The sequence below is a fragment of the Notamacropus eugenii genome, chromosome 3 (genome assembly GCF_028372415.1).
Source record: "Notamacropus eugenii isolate mMacEug1 chromosome 3, mMacEug1.pri_v2, whole genome shotgun sequence".
Taxonomy (NCBI): domain Eukaryota; kingdom Metazoa; phylum Chordata; class Mammalia; order Diprotodontia; family Macropodidae; genus Notamacropus; species Notamacropus eugenii.
The window spans coordinates 64,048,908-64,076,103 of NC_092874.1; the positions used below are offsets into that span (position 1 = coordinate 64,048,908).

Sequence of the window (27,196 nt, forward strand, 5' to 3'; positions counted from 1 at the left end):
AAAACCAGAAAAAAGTCCATTGGATTTTGACAATGAGGTCAGTCATTACCTTCGGGAGAACAGTTTCAGTGACCAGAGGCAAACTGCAGGGGTTAAAGAGCTAAGGAAATGCAAGCAATGAGCTAAGGACTCTCCATTCTAGGTTACAATGGGTGACCTCAATATCAGTAATATTGAAAATGGGATCACTTGTTGAAGGTGGTAGTAGTGGTAGCCAAGGTACTTAGGAGAATGTCATCAGATAGTAGAATGTATACTTGTTGAGCAAAGAATATCTCATTCACAATTGTGTTCCCTTACAATGCCTGGTTACTTCTTTCAGACCAGAGCCCATCTACTTTTCATCTTGTTACATGCCTGCCTATGTCTTCCCATGAATTATCCTTAGAGGGGATACCCAATGCCTTGAGGCCTCTCTTCAGGAACTAGTATTTTGTGAATACTGGTGAAGCTCTCAGGAGATCCATTTGTTCTCCTTCCCTCTCTCCACAGGACCAGCATGCACCTCCTTTTCTGGTGCTCATCGATACCCTTTACAGGTCTTCTTCCATGTAGCTCATCATTGGCAAAATGCAGCAGATCATTGTGACGTGTGCTGAATCTTTCCACTTCTCTTTGGGTCACCTACAATGTTGATTCTTCTGATGGATTCTTCAAAGAGTTTATTTCGAAAGTTAAAGTACTCTATGGCTTAAAATTCTGTCTGCGAAGTCATTTTAGGAAGGATGGGCAGCTCTCAAGAATGGAAGTCTGGGCATCGCTTACACAATATCAGTGTTATAAAAGATGGGTCTTTGTGACAGCAAGTGGTATGAGATCATTATAAGTACCGCAGGTACTGAGGAGGAAATTGCCCTCATGTACCCCTGAATAGAGGCAGTGAAGGAGTGCAGTGGACAGAGCACTGGTTCTGGAGTCAGAAACACCTGAGTTCAAATACAGCGTCAGATACTTACTAACTGTGTGAACCCGGACAACTCACTTAACCTCTGCTTCAATTCCTTCATCTGTAAAACGGAGATAATGTTAGCACTCACTTTCCAGGGTAGTTGTGAGGATCAAATGAGATATTTCTAAAAGTGCTTAGTACAGTTCCTGGAATATAATAGGTGCTAAATAAATGCTTATTTCCTTCCTTATAAATAATGGCTTATAAATCCTTGTAAGTTCATGAGAGAATAGAAAAGAAGAATGACATGAAAAAACATAGATGACAATATGGAGAAAATACTAAGAAAAGTGGAATGTGAGTTAATTTTGGACTCATTAAAACAACAATGGAATATGATATAGACACACAGTTAAGCCCTCTCATTTAACACACACGTATAGGCATGCACATACACACATACATATATAAATGTATATACACACACATATATATTTGTATACAGTTCTCAAATGGATTGTTCACTTCCTATATACATACATACATACATATGTCTCTAGAGAAGCAATGGAGAAACATGAATGCTTCTAGATGACAAAACATTGGATTTAGCAAGTAAGGTGCTATAGTGTCTGTTCCACAAACACTATAAATAAACAGGTTCTACATACTTCAAGAATTGAAAAACTTTTCCAAATTATTATTCTTGACTAGACCTAGAGGGTAGTGAATCTATGTGAAGAGATCATATCAACACTTAGACGTAGAATTTGGCCTATTTTCTCTTGATCCTTTCTGGTCATTAAATATGTACTAGATGTAAACCTTTCCATTCTTAAATAGTGATTTTTGCATGAAAGACTTATCAATGGCAGTAGCTCAAGTCTTTGTCTGCAAGCTATTCTTCTACTTAATAACAAATCTGATATACTCCTGAGAAGGAACCCAATTTCAGTTCCAGAGCAAGATTTTCAGGTTGCATTAACTGTCTAGAGGTTAGCTTTTGAAGCTGTTTATTTTTTAAAATCCCTCTTGCAATTTTTCTTTCTGGATTAAAAAACAATGTAATCTGACTACTTAATGTGTGCCACTCTTGTACATCAGATACTTGTGTTTGAGCTTTCTCTTGCTGACAAGCCCCGCAAAGAGGCACTGTTACTTTGAGGTTTTATCTATGAGATTCATGTCTTTTGTGCTCATTAAGAACATTTCCAAAGATTACAAAGTCAATACCCTACAATTACTAGGCTGTGAGAAAGGTCTTCCTGAGTACATAAAATCAGTCACAGTGCACATTATACAATGGGAGGCTTAGATGCCAAATTTTATCACTGTGAAATAGCAAACAAAATTAATAAAGTTACAACAGTCTTCCTTAGGCTGCAACTTCTTTGCAATTCTACCCCAAAATGCTTTGAAAATTTGCAGACAGAGCTTCCTTTCATCTAGTCATCTCACAAAATTAATAAGGTTATATATCTCTTTCAATTTTATCTGCATTTAACATCTATATTCATTCCTTTAGAATGTTAGGTTTAAAATGTACAATATTTGAAAAATAATTTTTACTCTTAAAAAAGCAGGCATCACTCAACAAAAAATTATTAAACTGCATCACTGTTTTCTTTTGTTATTTTAATATATCTACTCTGTGTCTTGATAACATTGACTCCTCTTTTCTCCAATACCTATTTCACTTACTGGTAATAAAGTAGCCACTAAAGAAGGAAGAATAATTATTTCAAGACATCTGAGTGATGCTTAGGGCACTGCTGTTGTATAATATTAAAAGTTAAAAGATACATCGTGGTTATCTTCTCCCCATGTGACATGTTTATTCTATCCTTTCCAATCCAGAGAGAAGGATCACCAAATTTCCATTAGGAGACATTCAATTAGAGTTAGGTCAAAGGAACACGTGTTAAAAAAAGCATAATTTATTATACATCATGGCAAATCAGAAGATAGGGCAAGGTGAAAAAATGGAACATGTACATGCATATTATATATATATATGTGTATATATATACATACATATATATGTATATGTATATACGGATGGATATATGTGTATTGAACCTCTCACAACCTTAACTTATTGCAATATTTTCTGAAAATTTGAGGTTGTTAAGGCAATGGATCTCTACCTTTTTCATTCTTCATGCTCATGAATATCACTTGGCACAGCAAGAAGGAGGACATGTAGGAGAAGATACCAATCAAAGATGCCCACATAAGGAACATTTTTTTCAAGAGAATATATTTCCAGGAGGAAATAGAAGACTGGAGATTATATCTCACAAGCCTATCATGGAAGCAACTCCAGTTTTTCTGACATTGGCTGGAGTTCTCTTCTCTGACAAAAGCAGAATACCTGATAACTTGGTGACTTTTCATAATGATAATTTCATCCTTTCAAAAGGTGGAAGGATCAAATAATATGAACTTCTGTTCTAGTGTTGAATCTCACTAATAAGGAGGAACAAATTGATTAACTAAAAAATGATAGGAACCTTGAGAGGACCAATCCTTCTGAGAACATGATAACAAAGCAGAGGAATGCATAGTCTGACACGGACCTAGGTTTCAGGAGAGCAAATTTCAAAGAGTTTATTTACAAAATTAAAGTATTCTATGGCTTAAAATTCTGTTTGTGAAGTCATTTTAGGAAGGATGGATGGGAAACTCTGAAGAATGGAAGTCTGAAAACACAAACAAACAATACCAATGAGGAGGGAAAGGGGAAATTACCTAAAGAGACCAATATGAATCTACAGGGTCATCATCCAACTTAAATTTTTGAAAGCCATTCAGAAGAAGGAAGTAAGGGCAGGTAAGAAAAACTAAATGAATATAAAAGCATGGCCCAATACTGAAAATGCTATAGAGGCTGATACTGACAAATAAAACTAAGCACAGCAGGAAAGGGCTTTTACAACCTACATTTGGGGGAAAAAGAGGGAGATTTTAAAAAAAAGTGATAGAACTGCTGTTTGTTGTGGATAGGATGATGATAATACACAAAGGAAAGGAGGTAGAACTGATCAATATTTATTTTGCTTCATTTTTCTCTACTAAGGAGAATATGCTCTTTGGAGGTGAAGGAAGAGAGTAAAGATGGCTAACAAGAAGTTCCTACTCCAAATAAGAAAGCAGATAATCAGACAATGCCCTGGATGAGTTTCAATTACCAGACCAGATGAACTTCATCCTAAGGAAATGGAAGAAGCAGCAGACATGATTGCTGAAACACTGGGAAAAGGGAGAGGCCCAGCAGGACTAAAGAAGGGCAAATGTCATCCCAATTTCCAACAAAGGGAAGAGAATCTATATATTGGAGACCAATGAGCTTGAACTTGATTCCTGAAAAAATTCTAGGAGATATTACTAAAGGGATGGTTGGTGAATATCTAGAAAGGGAAACAGTGATTGCAGAGATCAGGCATGGCTTCATCAAGAACAGGTCATGCCAGATTAGCCCCATTTCCTTCCTGACAAGATAATTAGACAAAGGGAATGCTACAGATAGAGTTTACTATGTCTAATTCTATTTTTTTACTTAGTTTTTTTTTTTAGCAAAGTCCTTCATGGTAAACTTGGAAAAATCTCCTGTCTGGTTTTTGTGACATTATTTTCTCTTATTTTTCCTCCTACCCAGCTGACCTCAATATTCTTTGCTGGATGATCATCCATGTTATACCCCTTAAATATGCTTGTAGCCCTAGGCCCTGTACCAGACTCTCCTCTTTTATTATTGCCATATCTATATATCTGGCTCTAGTCTCTCTCTCTCAATCTTCAAACCCTCATACCAAATACCTATCAGATATTTTGAACCAGATATGCCACTGGCTATTAAATACATCCAGAGTGGAAAAAAAAATCTCCCCTCCTTCCAAACCTATCCCTCTTCCAAACCACGTTTCTCCCAAAGGCATCATCATTCTGTTAATCACCTTGCTTCTCAACCCCTACACCATCCTCACTCCTTAGTCTCACTTACCCAATCAGTTAACAAATTCTGTTATTTCCACCTCCACAACCTTTCTCATATCTGCCCTCTTCTCTCCAATCACACAGGTACCATCATAGCCTTGATCGGCTCTTTTTGGGACTATTGCAGTTGTTTCCTAATTGTTTTCCCTGGCTTAAGTCTCTCGCCATATATTCAATTCATTATCCATATAGTCCAAAAAGATCAGATCTGGCCAGACATATGTCCAGCTCTAATCTCTTTCCTGAGTTTCAGCCCCACATCACTAATTGCTTATTGGACAATTCAAATTGAATGTCCCAGAGATAGCTTAAATTCAACATGCCCTAAACTGAACTCATTATCTTACCATCTAAATCATTCCCTTTTCCAAACTTCACTTCAGTCTCCTAGGTTTGAAAGCTAGCCATTATTCTGGACTCCACAATTTCTTTCACTCCACATATCCAATCACTTTCCAAATTTTGCTAGTTCCATAACTCTCTCAAATATGATCCCCTCCCTCTACTCATACAGCTACCATGATAGTTCAAGTCTTCCTTACTCCTTGGGTGGATTATTGCCACCAATTGGTCTTCCTGCCTCAAGTTGCTCTCTGTTCCAATCCATCTTTCACACTGTTTTCAAAATCATTTTTCTTAAATGAAGACCTGATCATGTGACTCCCCTACACAACAAAATCACTTCCTATTGCCTGTAGCATAATTTATAAACTCCTCTGTTTGGCTTTTAAAGCTCAACACAACCTGCCCCAATCTCTTTGGATATTACTTTTTCCTTTGTGTCTCACATACAATACAATATGTCCTATTTCTCTGCCTTTTTACTGCTCAATCCATATACCTCTTCACCTCTATCTCACAGAGTACTTTACTTCCTTTCAGAGGCATCTCTAGCACCATCTTCTTCATGAAGCCTTTCTTGATCCCCCTATCTGCCAAAGTTCTCCTTCCCATACTGCCTTGCATTTGATGACATATATATATAGATAGATAGTCAAACCAAATATATATATTTTGTTGGGATTGGAAGCTCAATTCCGTGTGGACGGTCTCGGGCGGGTAAAAGTGGGACTTCTAAATCTTAGAGTCTTACGAGGCCCTCCATGAACAGTGGGGGTTCGAGAAGGTCAGACTGAGCTAGCTCGGCTAGCTCGGGTATTTCGGCCTCTCCCCGGGAGATACGTGATGGGTGGAGTCTCCCTGCCCTCGAGGTCGTCCCGGATTGGAGCACACCTAGTTACCTAACAGCACGGTATTGAGATGCAAACTGTGTGGCTGAAGATTAAGTAGGATTGAGGAAGCCAGAAAGCTCTCTCTTAGCACGTGTGGAGCCAAAGAGGATAGTAGGGCTCCGCTTCTTTTCTTTCCTCTCTCCCCTCCCCCTCTCTCCCCGTTTGTACTTCTACTTCCAATCCCTTAAGCTTAGCCTCCTTAGGAAATCTCCCCCTCTTCCCCCTAAGGAAGACCCCCCTGCACTTGTAACCGAGACCCTGAAATAAAGCTCAACCCCTGTTCGACTCTGGAACGTCCTTTCTCTCATACGTTTATCCGGTTTGGCCAACCGAAGACCTGGGACAGGTAAGAAAGACTCGGGTAGCCCAATACAGGCCTCTAGGCTTGGCATATTTGATGCATATATTAACTATATGTTTATACTGTGTATATGTGTGTATATGTGTATATATTCTTCTCATCTCTCTTGTTAGAATGTAAGTTCCTTGAGAATAGAGATGGTTTCATTCTTTGTATTTGTGTACCCCAGCACAGTACCTGGTACAGGGTAGACAATAAATGCTTGTTGATTGACTGTTTGGTGACCATGTCACCCCCTCAATAAACTCCAATGTCTAATGAAGGCTACTCCCTCCAAGATCAAATACTAGCTCCTGTTTGGGGCAATGGAAACCCAACCTCTTCCCTACTTTTCTGCCTCATTACATACATTTCTGCTTCCCACACTCTATGATCGAGCTGGACTGGCTGTCTTGCTGCACCTTACAGAGGACATTCCATAGCCCTCTCTGTCCTCTTTACTGCCTGCCTGGAGAATGATAGGGTGAATCTAATGAGATGAAACTTAATATAGACAAATATTAAAGTCTTATACTTGGATTTAAAAAAAATCCACTTCCCAACTACAAGATCAGTGTGGTGTGACTAGATAGGAAGTTGGTATTAAAATCACCCAGGGATTTTAGTGAAATGGAGGAACAACACGAATCAACAGCTTAGTATGATATCCAAAAACAGCTAACGTGACATTGAAAAGTTTTGTGTCCAGGGCTAGGAAAGAGATGGTCCACATGTTCCCTGCTCTGAGCAGATCACATTTGGAAAATAGTGTTCCTCTCTTGGGTTCACATTTTAGGAAGAACTTGCATAATCTCAAGTATATCCCATGGTCAAGAAGGTGAAGGGTTTCAGTATCATGCCATTTGACCATCAGTTACAGAAATGGGAGTTGTTGAAGTTGGAGAAGAGAAGACTTTGAGGGGGGAGGGGGCATGATCACTGCCTTTAAATTCCTGAAGGGTTGTTATATGGAAGAGAGATTAGACTTGCTCTGTTTGCTTTCAGAGGGAGGAACTAGGAGCAATGGGAATAATTTGCAAAGAAGCAAATTGAGGTTTACAATAAGGAAGAACCTTCTTAACAAAGAGGATCATTCGAAAGTAAAGCAGACTGGCTCTGAGTTGCTGGGATCCCCCTTACCACGATTCAAACAAAGGTTGAATGACCACTTGTTGGGTATGTTGCGGAAGAGATCACTGTTGAGGTATGGGTAGGACCAGATGGCCTCTGGTATACTTTCCTACTCTGACATTCTCTGACTCTCTGAAAAGTCTATCTATAATGAAATCTCGATCCTGTAGAACCCATTTAACTAGAAGCCATAACAAAGTGTGAGGTCTTCAACCCTTTCTTCCTCTTTCCCACCACCTCACATAAGCACTTTTCTTTCTACTTCTATCCAAGGAGGTAAATGACAAGATTCCTCCTTTGTGACCTCTCAGCATTGTAGATCCTTCCTCCTAGACACTATGCTCTTTCCCAGCTCTCTTCCTAACCTGTCTGAATATTCTTTCTCAGCCTCTTTCACTGGCTGTGTTTAGGCATGGTCCAAGGCTGAAGCCCTCAGCCTACTTCTATTTTCTCTCTATACACTTTCTGTTGCATGATCTCTTACACTTCCATGGTTTCAACCATGATCTCTATGTAGGTGACTGACTTCCACACCCTTCTCTCTGTCTCTGTCTCTCTGTCTCTCTTTTTCTCTCATATTCCTCCTCATTCTTGAGCTCTGTCCCTCATTCCCAACTATCTACTAGATATCTCCACTTGGATGTCCTTCTAGCACCTTAGACTCAACTTGTCCCAAACGGAAATCAACATCCTCAACACCCTTATCCATTCCCTGCCAAAACCCTTCTTCTCTCAACTTCCCTATGTCCTTCACTATTTCCCCCACTCTTCATATATAATCAGTAGTGAGTTGGATGGTTCAGCGGATAGAGGCACATCTGAGCTCAAATCTGGCCTCAGGTACTTGCTATCTTTGTGATCCTGGGAAAGTCACTTAACCTCTGCCTCATTTTCCTTATCTGTGAAATGGGGGTAATAATAACACTTACATCACAGGGTTGTTGAGAGGATAAAACAAGATAATATTTGCAAAGTACCTAGCAGAGTGCCTGACACAAAGTGGGCACTATATAAATACAAACTATTACCATTGGTCATAATAAGTCAATTCTATTTTTGAAATATCTACTGCTTACTAAAGAGTTTATACTTCTATATTTTTCTGACAGAATGGGTTCAGCGTGTGAAGAATCTTTGGGGCTAAAAGGCAAGAATGTTATGTTTTGGAAAGTGATAGAAGGACAGCAAGAAAGAGTCTGTTTAACAGGAGACATTTGAGAACTAAGGAAATTAACCCCCCCCATTTTCCATTCTAAGAATCATTACTATTAAAATTCCAAATTCTCTTTAATTTCCATCTCAGATACAAAAAAGTATCTAAACAAAGGTTTAAAGGACCAACCAATCAAAGCCCCCAAGGAGGCATTCCTGCCTCTCCTTTGAATGGGGACAACGCATTGACTTTGAGAAGTACAAGATTATTTTCGTTTTATCTTCTTTCTTCTCCAATGCACACCATTTAGATGAGGAAGGGGAAGTCATTATCTCTCAAGTAGCCAGGGGATTCATAAATGTTTGATGATCATTAACTGACTTGCCAAAGGTCACATAGATATTTAAGGCCAGAATAAAGGTCCAAGTGTCTGGATTTCTAAGCCAGTTCATTTTGCATGACATCACAGTGTATCCTGCCTAAAACACACATGGTATTATCCATCCTAATTTTTTTTGGTTAGAAACTATTGGAAACTGATTGATGAAGTGACACGTGGACTTAACTTGGTCAGAAAGCTGAAGATTCTCAAGTCTGGTTCTGCAATACTCTAGGATGGTGCCTAGTTCCCAAGTTTAGTTAAGAAATTCTCCAGACGTGGAAAAAAGCTCTCAAAGTAAAATAGATATGTATCATACTAGATTATGTTTTTAGGAGAGGAGTATCGTAAAATCAATTCAGCTAGAAGAGATTGAGAAATCTATGATTTATTGCAGAGGCATCAAATTTGCTCCCATTTAGGGCCATAGGGCCATGTCCAATTAAAATGTAATTGGGAAATATTTATCAAAATAAATGAAAATGTAATAAAAAATATGTACATATAAAGTTAATATGTGACTTTCTAAGTCAACATGCAGCCACACAGATCCTATTTGAGTTTGGCTCCAGTAATTTACATGATTCCTAAATCTCTGTTTCTCTTTTGGTCTATAATAGTTGCATGTCTTACTAAACAAAGTCAACTTCTATGCTCTACGTGGCTGAGATCTCATCAATGTGAGTGCTTCCTCCAAAGGTGCAGATCACTAACTATGCACATCAGGTGATAAAATCCTATGAGTGTCACTTTCCTGCTGGATATTGTATCGGTGACAACCAGTTCATGAGTAGCTATGGCCAAAGTTTGTACTCCAAGCCTTTTCAGCTTGGTAGAAACGGTCAGCCACTACATCCAACTAGCAAGACCTTTGGGAAACCTAAGTCATGATGAGGCATCAGAGGAGGATTTTAGTGGGGGACATAGCTGATTAAATGGCTTGGAGAATGTAATACCCTATTAGGTTTTCTGTTTGTTGCTGAAAAAAGCATCTGACTCAGCAGAACAAAGAATTGTCTACATGTTGTTTCCTATACCTTTGGATCAGACAATATTCATTGATAGCTACAATCATGAAAGTAGTTTGCTTAATTATCCTCTGATTATCATGATCAAATAAGATGTAAAACAGAGAGGCGTTGTGTTTTTGCCAAAGGTGTCTGTCATGATACGGAGGGTGTTTAGTGCAGTTTAGTGCAATCAAAGATTCCTCATATCTTTTTGTATCACTGAAACCTTGGGCAGTCTGGTGAAGCCTATGCATCACTTTTCACAATAATGTTTTTGAAGGAATTAACTAAAACACATAGATTACAAATGAAGCTAATTCTATTAAAATGGTTATCAAAATATTTAAAAATAAGTTTAAAGAAATGTTCCTTTTTGTGAATGATGATGTACTGGTGTATTTAAACCCAGAGCATGACAGAGACTCCTTAGTCAACCCACTGAGTCAGTCCCTAAATGTCTGTGTTTTAAAGCAGCATGGTGGTGTCATAGATCTGGAATCAGAAAGACCTGAATTCCAATCATATTATAGACATTGACTAGCTATGCTGCTTAACTTCTCTGCCTCAGTTTACTCCTCTATAAAATGTAGGTAATTACATCATCTACTCAAGAGATTATTGTGAGGATCAAATGAAAAAAAATGACTGCAAAATGCTTTGAAACCCTTAAAAGTGTTATATAAAAGTTAGCTAATGATCATATAGTAGGAGCAATGGGCACGTGTTGCAGATGAATACTGAGCTAGGCCCCAAAACAAAGAGGGAAAACAGCTTAACAGTAATAGCTAGCATTTATATAACGTTTTAAGGTTCACAGAGTGCTTGACATGTATTATCTCATTTGCTCCTCAAAAAACTGGGGGACATAGGTGCTAGAATGATCTCCTTTTATACACAAGAAAACCAAGGGTGAAAGAGGACTTGGTCAAGGTCATATAACTAGTAAACATCATATAAGGCAGGATTTGAACCCAGGTCTTCTTGGCTCCAAATACAGCCCTCTATTCACTATGCCACTGAGCTGGTTAACTGGGTGGTATTTGGGAACATTGCAGAGTTTTCAGAAATTCCAAGCTGAATTCTACCTTGAAACAAAAACTTGTAAATATGAATATTTTTCTGGATATACTGTCTGACTTAAAATCATAGAACACCGCGGTCAACAAAGCACTAAAATTTCATGTTACCAATCAAAATTGAAGGGAAGAAGGGACATAAATGCGAAGTATAAACATCCTGTAGTATTACCCAAAGTGACTGAGAGGTAATCATACAATAAAGGTAGTATAGGATTGGGAAAAGAAGATGAATTGACGTGACACTGGAACCCAGAGAAAGGCTTCCATCATGTTGGATGGGTCTTTTCTAAATTCATGGGAAGGCACAAGGCAAAGTCTCATAGGCTAGGGGGCATGGATGGATTTTGATCTGTACTTTTGAAAGGAAAGTTCACATCCATGAAATCAGGGGCCCTTTACAGTACTGCAATGTGTTATTGAACCATCTGATACAACATATATATATATAACTTTGCAACAGAGCCCTTATTACTCTCTAAAGGCTTTTTAGGAGCAAAGAGAAAAGATATTTCCTAAAAAGATTATTTCCTTTAGTATGATAGCCAGAACCTATGAAAACATCAGTTTGAAGACTCCAAGTTTTGTGTGATGCCATGGAGTGCATCCAGTCACTTGGTTTCAACAGTGATCATGGCATGAGAACCTCAGAGCTTAGAAAGGATCTCAGAGTTAATCTAACCCGTCTCTGTCATTTTACAAATGAGGAAACCGAGGCACAGGAAAGTGAAGTGATTTGCTGTGCTAAAATTGCATCTTGTTCTCGTCCCCATGACCATCCCTTTCCTTTTAGTCCATATAGCAAGTTTATTAATAGCCAGGATAAAGTAACAATAACATAAGATTGCAAAGGGGCAGCTAAGTGATGAGGTGGATAGAGCTTTGGGTCTAGAGTCACGAAGACCTGAATTCAAATCTGGCCTCAGACACTTACTAGCTGTGTGACCCCAGGTAAGTCATTTCACCTTGTTTGCATCAGTTTCCTCCTCTGGAAAAATAATCTGGAGAAGGAAGTGACAAAGCACTCCAGTATCTTTGCCAAGAAAATCCAAATGGGGTCACCAATCCTTGGACATGACTGAAACAACTGAACAACAGCAAGAAATATTTAACCGTTCAAGAAGAATGAGTAAATTCCAGATGGGGTGGTGTCCTACTGGGTAGAGGGGCTAACTGCTTTCAGTGAACAAAGAGAAATGTCTGGCATTCTATGTTGCTCTCTTTAGCATTTCTGTCCCTGAAACAACAATAACAATCATGATATTTATAAAATGCTTTAAGGTCTGTAAACACTTGATATATGTTATTTCATCTTCACAACAATCCTAGGAGCTAGGTGCTATAATCGCCCCCTCTCATAGATAAGGAAACTGCGGGAGACTCAGGTTTAAGTGACTTGCCTAGGGTCACAAAACTAGTAAATGTCTGAAGGAAGATCTGACCTGCGATGTATCTCAGTCCAGAGCCCGTGCTTTATCCACAGCACCCCCTAGCTGCATGCTAACTGCATAGTCGTAGCCAAATGAAAAATCTTAAGAAGGCACATAAAAATTCTTACCTCTTGATGTAGTGGGCATTGATAAGAATAAAAAGTCGTCACTGGTTTGAGAATGATTACTGCTCTCTAGACGGGGCTGAAGAGAAATATTTCATTATTAAGGTTGAACAATAGTTGTTGAAATTTTTTTTTTAAGATATCTAAAGAAGACAAATCTTCATACCAAAATTGTAGGTTGAAATGTCTTTTTTTTCCCTCCTTGGACGTTTTTTGGCTGTATGTATAAGGGCTTTGCTTTCTAGAATGCACAAAAAATGGAAAGAAGACATTGAGTCACCAAGCACAATGAACATGGAAGATCAGCATTGTGAATGAGAGGCTAACAATCTATGCAAACTATTCTTTGGTGCTTGAGGAACAGAGAAGTGAGTGCTAGGACAGTGCTAGTTCTGCCTCAATAGGAGCTGGCGATGTCTTTCCCTTGGATTGATAGCTTAGCTCAAACATGCTGTTATTTCTTTTCTTGTACGAACCACTTAGAAAAGAAAAACCAAAAAAAAACTCATTTTGTTTTATAAGAGTATTTTCATGCCCGCTAGAATTTGGAGATTTAAGACAGACAGATTCTGGCTTTTTAAAAGTTTTATGTAGTTTCTTGTTCTCATTTTATATGGATTATATACAATATTCACAATTCAACAAAAATTAGGCATCTATCATGTGCAAAGTATAATGCATTAGGGCAATTTACAAAGTTTAGATAAGACACACTGCATTTTCTAAACAGAGAGAGAGAGAGAGAGAGAGAGAGAGAGAGAGAGAGAGAGAGAGAGAGAGAGAGAGAGAGATGCATACATTTTTCTTCTACTTTGAAATTGTTTTCAGGTCATAGGAAGCCTGCTACAGCTGCCAGAATTTAGGCTCATTCTGTAGTAAGATCCAGACCCAGGAAGCTGCACCCAAGCCAGTTCTGTATCCCTGGGATCATATTGGGGAAAAAAAATGAAATAACTGCTTTCTGGGATTCAGAAAGAGCAGCAAATGTGCCAAGTTACTACAAACATCACACATGGAAAGCCAAGCACAGCACAGCAATATGAAATTCCTGTCCCCTCTACCTTCCCTTCTTCATGATAACTACAGACTTTTTTAGCTATTTAGGTGTCATTATTCTGGTGGTTGATAAACTCCATGTGGGAAAGGCCAGTGTCTTTAGTGTTTTAAGGCCAAATTTGAACTCAGATCTTCCTGACTCCAGGCCTGGTGCTGTGTTCATTACACCACCTGGCAGTCCTTTGGACATAGCAGATGCTTACCATTTGTCAAATTGTGAATGCATGTAATTCATATAAAATAATTACAAGAAACCATGTAGAATTTTCAAAGAAATGGCATCTGTCCCACTTTGTGATACTTCAAACTTTCAATTCCAGTGGACATGAAAAAATTATTATAGAACAAATCAGCCTCTGTTTGGGCAGTTAGTTCCCCCAGAATTCCAGGGGCTGGAAAGTGGACTCCAGGTTAGAGGCAGTGATCTCCCAAGCAGAGCTTGAAAAGCAGCAGTAATGTGGGACCTGGAAGTGGTTTCCCACATCCTGAAATAGCATTCCTTGGAACTGGGAACATAGCCAACATAAATCCAATAAGTCAGGTGCTTTTTGCTTCCCTTTTCAGATGGTCAATTGACCTTGAACCTAGACACAGTACCTGGTACATAAAAGAGGCTTCATAAATGCCTGCTGATTGACTGTTTGACCTAAAATCTCTCCTTTCTCCTTAAGCTTACCTTTTGCATCCCTGAGTCTTCTGACAGACCATATAAAACACTTTTTAGCTGATTTGGTCAAAGTATCTGGTATTTATATTTCTGAAGTTATGCCACTGACTGATTGACTATATGGTTCTTGAAAAATATATAATTAACTTGTAATGTGATGTTTTAACTTCTAAATCTTAACAGCACCCCCAATAATGTAGTTCCTAGTTGGGCATTCAAACTTAGCCAATGAATATAGGAGTTTGTGAAGAAAAAGTACCAAAGCAGAAACAAATCTAAATATTTGATCATATTTTAAAGTAAATTAAACACTTCAATACTTTTTAAAGAGACATCTGATACAGGAATACTAAGACCAGGGATGATTATTTTTAATTTACCAAGAATTCAGTATCTGAAGTTAAAGCAACTCTAGATTAAATATTGTTCTTTACTTGGGAAAGAGAAAATGTATGAACACAGAGCTATGACTGCATGTCCATATTCATTTATGTGCACGGAAAAGCACAGAATATGGGAAGACCCATATGAACTGATGCAAAAGAGAAGGCAGTGGAATCAGGAGAATAATTTCTACACTAACAACATTATAAAGAAAAACAACTTTGAAAAACTGGAGAACTCTCTTCAACACAAAGGCTAACCCCAGTTCCAAAGGACCGGTGCTGACGCATGCCACCCACCTCCTGAGATGCAAAGGGATATATACTTTCTGACACAACCATTACGGGAATTTGATTTGCTATGCTACATAGATTTGTCACCATGGATGTGTCATTTTTAACACCTTCTTTTTCCTCTACTCTGCTCCTATCACTGCAAAAGTCAAAGGGTCAACAAAGGACTAAAGTCTATTCTATATTTTTCTTTTTATGGGTTGCCATGGCCAAAGAATTCATCGCCAAGTGGCCTGCCTATTGGCAAAGAGCCTCTATACTTAGCTAGGTTGGTGCTCAGAAAGTGCTCAGTCCCTTACTGGAATTATGCTCCAAGCTTTCTTTTTTGACACAGTATAGCCCAACAAAAGCTTTTGCCCCACTGACAAAGCCTTTGAGAAACCAGGGTCACAGTCTCACCATGGTGAGACATCGAGGTAAGGATTTCTAAGGGCACAACCTTTCTTAAGATAGCTGAAAGTTGTCGCAATTTCTGTAGCTCCCAACTCACATTAAAGACAGGTTAAATTTACTGTCTACTTGGAGTAATGAACCTTTTGTACTCAAGCTGTTGTCTTAGCTTACTCATTCAACCAGTTCTGAATATGATTAACTGTACTATCATCTAGAACAGAGGTGTCAAATTCTCAGTTTATACCTGAGTACAGTCCAAACCAGATTAAAATGCAACTGGAAAATATTTGAGGAAAATATATAAAAATATAATAAAACATGGATAATATCATCATGTTTTAAAACTAAGTCAATATGTGATCCACAGTATCCTGACGTAACGACTAGTGGCCCCTGTTTCCATTTTGACATCACTGATTTGTTCCTGTTGCTCAGTTGTGTCTAACTCTTTGTGACCCCATGAACTACTCCAGGCCCTTTTAACCTCCACTATCTCCCAAAGTTTGTCCAAGATCATGTTCATTGCTTCCATGACACTATCTATGCAACTCATCCTCTACATCTCCTTTTCCTTTTGCTTTCAATCTTTCCCACCAGGGTCTTTTCTGATCTATTCCACCAAATTCTTTATTGGCCTCTCCAATAGAGATCTGTGAGAGTGTTAAATGTAGAGTCAGAGGACCTGATTTGAAACTCTCTTGAACTACTTAAGCCCTACTTAAGACCTAGAGGAAGTCATTTTATCTCTCTAGGCCTCAGTTTCCTCATCTTTAAAAGGAGAGAACTAGATGATCTCTAGATGAACTCTAATAATCACTTCCAGTTCTAACTCTATGAATCTTTAGGTGCAACTTCTTGTTCATCTTCTGATCAACTCACTTCCTCTATGTTATTCATTGGAAAAAGACCTCATATTTTGAAAACCAACAGCTAAGTGAATGTTTAACAGTCAAGTCAAAGGTCATTTATTAAGTGTGTACTATGTCCAAGGCACTGTGCCAAAAACATGATTTTTATTTAGTACCAACTTGGTTCCTTTCTCTGCTACTTTGCTATGATCACTGTAGAAACAGATGGGAATTATTCAGGGCATTTTAATGGGTTACCATGGCCAGATAATTCACTGACAAGTGGCCAGCCTACTGGTGACAAGCCCCCTTCTATTTAGCTATAAAGCAAAGTCTCTTGCTAGGAATGTCATTAAAGCCTTTCCAGCAAGGTGGAAACTTGTACAGCTTTTGTTCCACTGGGATAGACTCCATGAATCAAGTATCACCACCATGTTCTTGTGAGGAACAGGAGCATACCTCACACAGGAGGCAGTAAGGGGTATCAGGAGAAGTGCTGGAGTCAGGGTACTAGATTCAAATTCTGCTCCTTATTTCCTGTGTGACTTTGGGCAAGTTATTTCATCTCTCTGGGCTTCAGTTTCTTTAACTGCAAAGTGTGGGTGCTAGACCAGATGAATTTAAAGGTCCCTTATGTGATCCTATGTCCTACAATTTGAATATTTCTGGATTGGTTATTTGATTGGAATTGACTGAATAAACTTCCACACTTAGAAGCTTTCAATTTCACAGTCTCAGAATTTAGGAGGTATTATTAGAGAGACATCCTTAATTGTGTTTTCATGATGCGTTGCCTCCAGTTTTCCTGCTTCCTAATATCTTGGTCCCAAGGACTGCTCCCTTTGGAGAGAAGGGTAGGCAGGCCAACTGCAAGTGAGGCTTTTCTACATTCATATGCATCCCATGAATGCATATGGAAAGACACACTTGTGAAGTAGCATGACAGAAAGATGCCAGCAGTAGCATTCAAAAGGTACAGAGTATCTAAAATTACAGTTACATACGTTATAATTGAAGGATGTGTCGGAAAGCGGTACAAACTGGCGAACAAAAGACTGCCTGGTAAACATCTCATCCTTGAGGGCATGTAAACTGAAAGTCAAGGAAAGAGTTTGATTCAGAATATGATTTAATTTTTTTTTCAAATTTTAAGTATACCCACCTTAATGAGGTACAGATTTAATAACTATATTTTTCTTAGGTGTGGGTTATTCTCAGAACTGATGAAGAATCATTGAATGTCAGGATTGAAAAGGACATCTAAACGTACTTATTCCAGCTGCCTCTTTTACAGAAAAGGAAATTGACTTGGTTTGGTAAAGTCAGCTATATGACATACTAAGTTAATAAGGGAATGGAGCATGAGAGGGAAGTGAGAGTGAGGGTGTTAATAAAACTCTCCTTTGTCCATCAGAAAAATAATGGTAGTTTCTTGCCAATAAAGGCATCTCATCTCTCTAGCCCTGAATGGCAGACTGAACTACAATTATTATCCGTTTTGCTTTCTACCCTTTAGGGAACTACGCAATAGCTAAAAATGCTTTCAGTGACTGCATCATATACACAGAATGGAAGCATTCAGGATCCTACACAAAGGAAGAACAATAAAAAAGGAAATGTACTAAAGAAATAATTTTAGGGCACTGGTAGATAGAACTGAAGTGGTAGATTATGGGGGTATCATAGACATACTATATCTGAATTTCACCATGGTATTTGAAAATGTTACTTATTTCATCCTCATGGGGAAGGGAGGGAAAGAGAGAGAGAGAGAGAGACAGAGAGAGAGAGACAGAGAGACAGAGAGAGACAGAGAGACAGAGACAGAGACAGAGAGACAGAGAGACTGAGATTTTAAGAATGATAAAGGAGAGATCAAAGTTATCATAGACGAATGTTTCTAGTGTAATGACCTAGCAGTCTATCCTTGATCCTACGCCTTTCAACTTTTTTTTTTAAAATCAGTGATTTGAATGAAGACACATATGGCAATGCTTATCAAATCTGTAGATGACATGAGACTCTGAGGGAAAACAAACATGTGGGATGACAAACTTGAGATCCTACGATCATAGATTTAGATGGAAGGGACCTCAGAAGTCATTTTGTTCAACTTCCTCATAGTAAAACTGCAAAGATGGGGAAACAGAATGCTAGTAATGTTTAGGTCACACAGGGAGTAGAGGGTAGAATTGGGATATGAACACAGATTCCCTGACTCCAAAGCTATTAATAGTTTTTCCGCTGTGCTAGATCATACCACGTCAGATTTAAAAAGTCTTAGGTTAGAATGACGAATGTTTCAAATGGAAAACCTTATACCTGAATCAAAAATCTACTGCTAAAGGATAGGATGAATGAAGAGGCATAGCTAGAAATCAATTCCTATGATTTTGGTGTACTGAGAGCTCTATAGGAACAAACTACATGTGATATCGGCAAAAAAAAAAAAAAAAAAAAAGAGAGAGAGAGAGCAAATCCAGCCTGTATTAATGTAAGTATGCCATCTAGAGCTAACAAGGTGATGTCATTCCTGGATCAGACCATAAGTGGATTACTATATTGAGTTCTGGACATTATATTTTAGAAACTAAAAGATTAGTAAAGAAAAAGTGCAATCAGAGAGTGACCTAGATGCATACCATACAAATACCATTGGAGGGATACAGGCATGATTATTAGGGAGAGGGAAATGGTAAAGCACTCCAGTATCTTTGCAGAGATAACCCCAAATAGGATCACAAGCTCAATTTGTGGAGTTCTGGACCATCAATTACTTTATTATGCCTTAATAAAGTAGCTTTTGTAGAAAAATTACTAGAAAAATGCTCTTCTATCAGCTATTACTAATTCCATGAACATACCTGATTCTTGTAGCCTCTCCCCTTATTTTATTCCAGACTTGCAACTTCATTGGAATAGGAAATTTCAGTGGGGGAACTGCTTCTACCAATGTAGATTTTTTATCTGTTCTGCAACTCAGAGTTGTGAAGAATTGCTGTGACACTGAGACGTTAAAAGATTTCTCCAGGGTCACACAGTAAGTTTGTGTCAGAGAGAAGACTTGAATCCAGGTCTTCCTAACTCTGAGGCTGGCTCTCTACCCACTGTCATTTAAATATATCAGATATTCCATTTCTAAGCCACTATAGTCTAACAAACAAAATGATTTGAACTGCATGTACATAAAGTTCATAATGATCACTTTAAAGACTCTACTATGGTGTAATATACACGAGGTCTAGAAATCAGCCAGTAAATAAACATTTATTAAGTGCTTGTACTAAGTACTGGAGATACAAAGAAAGACAAAAGAAAGTCCCTGTTCTCAAGGAAATAAGAGTCTAACAGGGGAGACAACATGCGAAGAACTAAGTACAAATGAGTTATACACAGGATAATTTGGAAGTAATTAACAGAGAAGGCACTAGAATGAAGAGAGAATCAAGAAAGATATTCTATAAAAAGTGAAATTTTAGCTGGGACTTGAAGGAAGTCAGGAGGAAGAGATAAGGAGGGAGAGAATTTCGGACATAGGGGACAGCCAGTGAAAATGCCAGGAGTTATGAGATGGAGTGTCTTGTTCAAGGAACACAAGGAGGCTGTTATCACCAGACTACACAATACATGGTAGGGTATAAGATACAAGAAGTTTAGAAAGATGGGGAAGGAGGGCAGATTATGAAATGCTTTGAATGTCTAACAGAGAATTTTATATTTGATCCTGGATGTGATAGGGAGTCACTGAAGTTTAAAGAAAGGGGAGAGGCATGTGAAGTGGTAACATGGTCAGATTTGTACCTTAGGAAGATCACTTGGACAGATAAGGGGAGGATGGACTGTAGTGGTGACAGACTTGAGGCAAGGAGACCAATACACAAGCAATTGTTATAGTCCTTGTGTGAAGTAATAAGGACTTAACCCCAAGAGAGGGTGCAGTGTGAGAGGAGAGGTTACATTTCTCCAAATCCTTCCACAGTGCCTGATGTGGGCACTTTCTATAAAATTTTCTTTATTTCTTTAAGCCATTTCTATTTCCTGATTTTTGTTTCGTTTAAAAACTATGATTTATTTTATCATCTTTTTGATACAGTTACATGTTAATTGTGTGCAAAGAGTGCAATGGAGGATGCCAGTGAATAGTGGAAAATACACAGAATTCAAGCAGGACAGAGATTTGTAGCTTAGACCAAAATAGCTGGTCATTGTAGCTTGGCAGATCCAAGCTGAAAGTAAGAAATAAATCCAATGATTTTTATTTTTATTTTTTATGAATGTTGCAAAATGTAAAACCAAACTGTATCTAGGGTTTTTTCTTCCTTTGCCTTATGCTAAAAAAAAACACAAATCATTATCAAACCAAATTCAAATGTACCTTAGAATGCAGGGAATCTCTGAGCAAGGAGTGGACCAAAAAAGAGAAGGTCACATCTCCAAGGCTATTGAATGGCAGGAGAAAGGTGTGGTCTGGGAAGAGTAACCATGCAAGAATTTCAAAGGTAGGAGGGAAAGCTCTCACACAGTTGAACCTTAACTCACAGAGATATCTATAAATGGACACTCAGAAGCTAACTGAAAGGAGTTTGCACTCAAGCTCATTCTGTGCCAGCATTGTGTTCCTTTTCTAAGTCAGTTTTTATGTTGAGAGATCAACATTGCCTGCCTCTGAGAAAAACCATTCTCATCTCAAACTGACATGATGTCAAATCTGGGGTGAATGTTGACCTTAACATATGAGAGCGTTGTTCAATTTGTCATTCACTGAATATGTTAGCAGGGTATTTTATAAGTATAAGAACACAGATTGTTATTAATGTTTCATTGTACAATGAAGTTTTATGATTATCCTATGGAGAAGAAAAATGGGGGTCTCATAGTACAAAGGAAGTGTGTGTTCGACCTTCGTTGCCGAAGAAGAGCATGCCATCAGAGAAATAATGACATGACTTGCACTTGACTTTGTTTTGAGTGAGGGAGGGTTGTGCAGGTCACCAGCCTCACTTCTCCTCCACAGTCATCTGAATCCAGTGACCGGATATTCATCAGAATGACTGGAGATGAGCCAGGATGAGGCAAATGAGGTTAAGTGACTTGCCCAAGGTCACACAGCTGGTGAGTGTCAAATGTCTGAGGTGAGAGTTGAACTCAGGTCCTCCGGACTCCTGCACTGGTTCTCTATCCACTGCACTACCTAGCTGCCCCAATACAAAGCGAGTAGAACATGAGTAAAAATCACTTTTAAAAAATGAACACAATAATAGTTCAGGGCCTGGAAACCAACATTATCTGATACTTGGAATCATGTATAGACTTTTTAGACTATGGTGTCCAGTTTTAATCTTCTAATTTTAAGGTAGAAAGAATAAGATAGTCTAGAGAACAACGAAAATAGTGACTTGAAAATAGGACTTGTAGAGTAAGGTTTATGATGACGTTCTTTTCTTGGAAGAAGAGAAGGCCAGGGATTACCAATTTTTAAAAATACTGTGAAGCACTTTATTTTGCTTCTAATTGTAGATATGAATGGGGTATCAGAAGAGTAACACTGATTTATTAGGAGCTTGGATATTAGGTACGTTCATTTAATGTTATAGAATTCATCTTCTGGGAAATGGATCCACTTAGAAGTTACTTTTGATTCCTTCATATCCCAAATAGAGAGACACAGGCAAGCAGATCCCCAAAGTGAATTCTCTCTCACACAAATACAAAAGCCATAGGAAGGCTCCTGTTGAAAGAGAAAACTAGCTCATATGGACAAATGGTATTCAATGAAAAGATGGTCATATAATATTTTTTGTAAAATAGAAGTTTGTCCAATGCCATGCAATACTACACCTGTTCCTCAGAATTAAACATTTTCTTTCCCACATTTTGCTTTCCTGGTCAGCTTCCACTTGAAGGCTGAAAAAAAATGAAAAGGCTTAAATAGTTTACTCAACGAAAGCAAAGTTTTTTTTTTAAATGATGGGCAGTACCTTTTTATGTGTTTCCTCTGTAGCTCCAAAATCTTCTTCAGCTTTCTGACTTGTAACTCCAATGTCTGTTTACTATCTACTCCTTCTCTCCATATTACATCATCCTTCTAAAACAATCAAGAGTCAATTTAATTAACTCAACTACAGTGACAAGACTGAAGATCTATCCAGACACAAGATGGGTAAAAATATTGAGGCACCAGACAAAGGTAGACATAAAGTCTTTTTGCGGAGAAATGACAGGATATCTATCTGTTATCTGGTCTCAGCTTTCATGTCTATAGTCTCAGTGTGTTGTTATCTCCTCCTAGAGTAACCTTCATTTTAACAGGGAGAAAAGCCACAGAAATAATTCTCTAATGGTACAATTTTAGTTATCAGTGAACTGGAAAGGGGAGAGGGGACATTATTGGGGTCACTATTGTATTCATAAAGTTAGCCCTCAGTGCAGTTAGTGACATTTCTGCCTTTCATCTAGAAATCTCTAATAAAGACAACTGTTATTAATAACAATGAAAGCAATACCTCCGATTTTCTTTGTTCCATTTTGGCTCCTGGTATTCCTGGTTTCATAAAACCTGGTAATGGAGTTTCTTTCTGCCCAAATCTTGACTGACAAAATAAAAAGAAACTGAGATAAATAATGTAGTTTCAAATGAACATTGAGGCCATGTCTTCACAGTGGCAGAGAAAGCTTGATAATTCATGCCAAAGACAGACTTTAGCCTGAATTATCTCAATAACTGACCCAGTCTTGGTCATGGAAAGTACACAAGAGTTTGACCTCTTTGTTCTTTCACCTGACTTCCAAAGCTCAACACCTTCACCACAAGTTTTGAAGTTTGGGCAACAAAACATACTGAAACCAAAGTGGGCAATGCCTCCTCTCCCACACTTACTTGTTTCCAAAAAACAGCATTATTATGTAGATGTTGGCCAAAATTCATCCTCCTGTCCCATGCACTACCTTGCTCCCTTTGGGTTTTTTCCAACTTCTTGGCTCCTGCTGGCTCACCTGGTTTGCATCTGCCATTCCATCTTTACGGCTGATGTTTGCGTGTTCTCTACTGGCTGTTCATCATCCCAGCTTTCATTTATTGTTCCACCTTGACCTCTAATTTTGGGGCCTTTCCCAGGGTTAGAATGTCACCTCTATTTATCTCCCTCATCATTCCTTGGATCTCCCGGTCTTTACTTTCAGACCTGTCTTCCTAATTCGTTGCTACCTAGTGAGACACCTATGATATCTCGAATCAATAAAAGGGCATGGTCAAAATGGGCAAAATATGTCCAAATGACTGCTAGAGATCACTGGATTCATGAAATGGGCCCAAATCCTGGCCATGGGTGGATTTCTTCCTGTTGCCTACAGGTGGACTGACTCTCCCTTGTCACCATGGCTCAGAACAATTGGATTTAGCCATCCCTTATTTTTGCTATTGCACTCCCCTCTGCAGCCATGTTAGTTTCCTGCCCCTCCTCCCAATACAGCTCTCCTCTTTAACAATGACTTACCTAGTCCTTTCTGGAATTGAATCTTACCCTTACAGGAAGCACAGGATAGCTTTCCTGGCTGGGAGCAGAGAAAGGTCTCAGCCTTAAGTTTTCTTTGCTGTTGTCTATAGTCTGAATACTTTTCTAATCTTTTCTCCAGCTTGTCTGGACTGCTTGTCCTGGTTCTGATCTTATGGCCTTCTGTGCTCTCAGGTTCCCACAGATCTCCTGGTTCCTCAATGCCTTTTGAGTCTTTGGCCTTCTTCTTTCCCTTGCTCTTTGATTATCATTATCATACTGATTTGACCTCTGCCATCTTTTTCCTGCTCTGATTCCAGAGTGCTTTGAATGACTGCCTCTATTCTGATCCATTATTTAGCTCAGGCCCCTTGCCTGCCTCTACTTGGGTCCAATACTTACCTGGCTCCAAACCTTTCAGGGGCCTGTGACCATTGACCACCATGGTCCTATCACCTCTGACACAGGCACAACCAAGAAAATCAGGAAGGTCTCCGCAGGTATCATCAAGGACGCAATGATCACTTATCTAGTGACGCGACCAATCACAAATTGGCCCTTTGGTGCCTGACCCAATGAACCAGGCATTTCCAAGTTCATACACATTCAATGGAAACACAAAAAAATACTGATGGCAAAAGCCACCCAGGAAGCCAGATTTCTCAATACTAGAACAGTATACTTCCGCCAAGATGATATCTTACTTGCTTTTCTAGCTCTCCCTCCTATCAACATACTTAGCTCTAGCAAAACATTGTAAAGGCAAATTTAGCAGGACCAACCCAAAGGCCAAGGCTGTCCTTGATTTATTATACTTAGAGTAGCTGAAGGTCGTATCACAATTTCTGGTAATAGCAGTAATTTCTTACTCTTATAGCTTGACTGATCTCTTCCTCTCTGACTGCTGTCATAGCACCCCTAACTCTTTCTTGACCTTTGAAATTGATTCCCTACCTTCTGCACATTTGACTTATGACCTCTGCTTCTGTCTCAACAGCTGACTTCTTGGCACATTCTTTGCTCCCTACAGTGCCACCTTGGCTCTCCTGATATTAGCCCTAGGATCAGCAGATCTAAAGAAATATATTCATTTAGGAATTCCTATGCTCATTAACGACCTAGAAAATAACACTTTTAATTCTCTGGGGTCCCGTCCCCCCAACCAACTCTCCTAGGGAAATGAGATATAGGGCTGACTCTGATCTCCTGGAGTCACACTCAGCTAAAAGAAGGCAGTTTAAGAGACTTGATCCAATAACGTCCAAGCTCAGAGGTATCCTTTGCTCCATATCTTTTCTTCCTCTCAGCTATTCTTTAAGGGAAACAAATATAAAATAGTGGGGAAAACACTAGCTTGGAAATCAGAAGACCTGGGTTCTAGCCTTGGCTGGGCCACTGACTGGATTGGAAAAGTTAAAATGTCCCTAGGTCTTAGTTTCCTCATCTGCCAAATGAAAGGGTTGGATTAGATGAACTGCAAAATTCTTTCCAATTCTAACATTCTGAGTCTACTGTTGACTCAAGACTCATAAAGTCATTGAAGAGTGAATGAGTTACTGGTATTTGTCACCACTTGTCTACGAGTAAGTCAGCACAGTTTCAAAGAAATACAGAGGTGGATTATTCACTGTCAGTATATCAAACCTACATACCTACAAGAGACTATGATTAACTCCTCTCTGTGTGTTAATAGAGGGAACTGTGTTGCTTGGTTTGTTTTGTGTTTTTTTATAATTTCAACCTATAGAAATTATAGGGGGGAGGGAAATAATCTGATCCGTCTTATAGCAACAAAAGTTTGGGATCTCACTGTATCCCAAACAACATTAGTTGCTGAAAAAGATGTGATCCCATCTCAGTTGAGCTTGCCATACAGGAGGAAACTCTTTCCTTCAACCCCACCCCCTACCTCTCTACCATGTTCCTAGACCCTCTGGTAGTAATTGATCCCCTGACTTGAAAGCAGAGAACACAGCCTTTCAACTGCTGTTCTCAAGAACCCAGGAAGGGTTTAGTTGCCTTATGGTTACTAAAAGGCAGCATGGTTTAATGGAAAAAATACAGGAGTCAGGAGGCCTAATTCTTCATCCCAACTTTATTACTAATAGATCTCCAGGTTAATCAGGGGAAATAATTCAGCCTCTTCAAGTCTCATCTGTAAAATGGTGGGGTTAGACTACATGATCTCTAAGATGCCTCCTTCTGGCTTGGGAATTGATGATTTAACATCTAGAAAAGCCTTTGTATCTGATCAGATATACAGTGAACCAACTCCCAGTTTATTCTCTCTCTTCCCATATCAGGCTTAATGCTAGCTATATCCAAGCTGTAGCTGGTGAAGTCTACAGCAATTCAATATCTATCTTCCAGCAAATAAGTATCCAAGCTCCCATACAGGACTGATATTTTTACAAAGACGGAAAACGTTTCTTAAAAATAAATCTAGCCCACATGCTAACGATATTGTTTGCTCTTTTGTTGGAACTGAAGTTTCAGCGTCATTCTATCGAGTCCACTTCCCCCATCCCTTTTAATCCATGATTTTGTTTTGTCAGCTGCTGACATTCCATGTTCTCTGGAACACACACACTGGTCTCTATGTGGTCAGTTATTGACAGGTGCAAACAGCTGACAATTGAACAATAGGTGGAGGTGATAATAAATAGTGATATTAGCTGATATAAAAAGATGACTTCATAAACTAGGAGGAAGGTAAATAAAATCAACTTCGGGGAAGAATTCAGGATGATGACTCAGCAACCCATTTCCTAAACACCTATTAATTTGTTTTTCAAGTCTCTTAAGTGCTTAAGATGAGACATATCTGTGAAATTTTAGTAATTTGGGAAATGAAGACTATGGTTTCTAAATTTTGTGCAGCTTAAAGCAGAATAATTTTCATTGAGTAGAGAGCCACAGAATGGATTATCTTCTTTCTTATCCCTTTATTTCCTCTCTTCCTGCAAATTAGTTCAATCACTAAATTTTCCCTTAGAATTTGGTCAAATATTTTACCCTTTCAAGAAGGATATGTGACTTCATCAGTATAAGGAAATCCTGGTGAGAGAATTCCCTCCACCAGTACACATAGCAACCTGTGTATGATTTAGTAGATAAGTCCTGAGAAGTTACCTTAAGTAACTCATTCAGTCAGCATCAGAGGTGAGATCTGAACTCAGATTCTCCTAATGCCAAACCCAGCCTAGTAGTCACTTGTCATGTTGACTCAATATCTTACTAACTGACCCCAAATCAGAACATTTTTGATATTTTTAGACCTAAGAAAAACATTTTTAAAAACATA

The 27,196-nt window shown here is 38.7% G+C and overlaps 1 protein-coding gene across 4 annotated transcripts in view; it reads right to left on the reverse strand.

Moving 5' to 3' along the window:
* C3H10orf67 (chromosome 3 C10orf67 homolog) overlaps nucleotides 1-27,196 on the reverse strand; it is a 104,237-nt gene that overhangs the window by 7,544 nt on the left and 69,497 nt on the right. For 3 of the 4 annotated variants that reach the window (XM_072651711.1, XM_072651709.1, XM_072651712.1), the window contains 6 exons: nucleotides 22,906-22,992; nucleotides 22,381-22,487; nucleotides 22,241-22,306; nucleotides 17,407-17,494; nucleotides 12,928-13,002; nucleotides 12,765-12,840 (listed from right to left, as the gene is read on the reverse strand). In XM_072651711.1, coding sequence (XP_072507812.1) covers nucleotides 12,765-12,840; nucleotides 12,928-13,002; nucleotides 17,407-17,494; nucleotides 22,241-22,306; nucleotides 22,381-22,487; nucleotides 22,906-22,992 — 499 coding nt within the window. Of the gene's footprint in view, nucleotides 1-956; nucleotides 1,008-12,764; nucleotides 12,841-12,927; nucleotides 13,003-17,406; nucleotides 17,495-22,240; nucleotides 22,307-22,380; nucleotides 22,488-22,905; nucleotides 22,993-27,196 lie in introns of all 4 variants that reach the window. The other variant, XM_072651710.1, reaches the window with a different exon arrangement.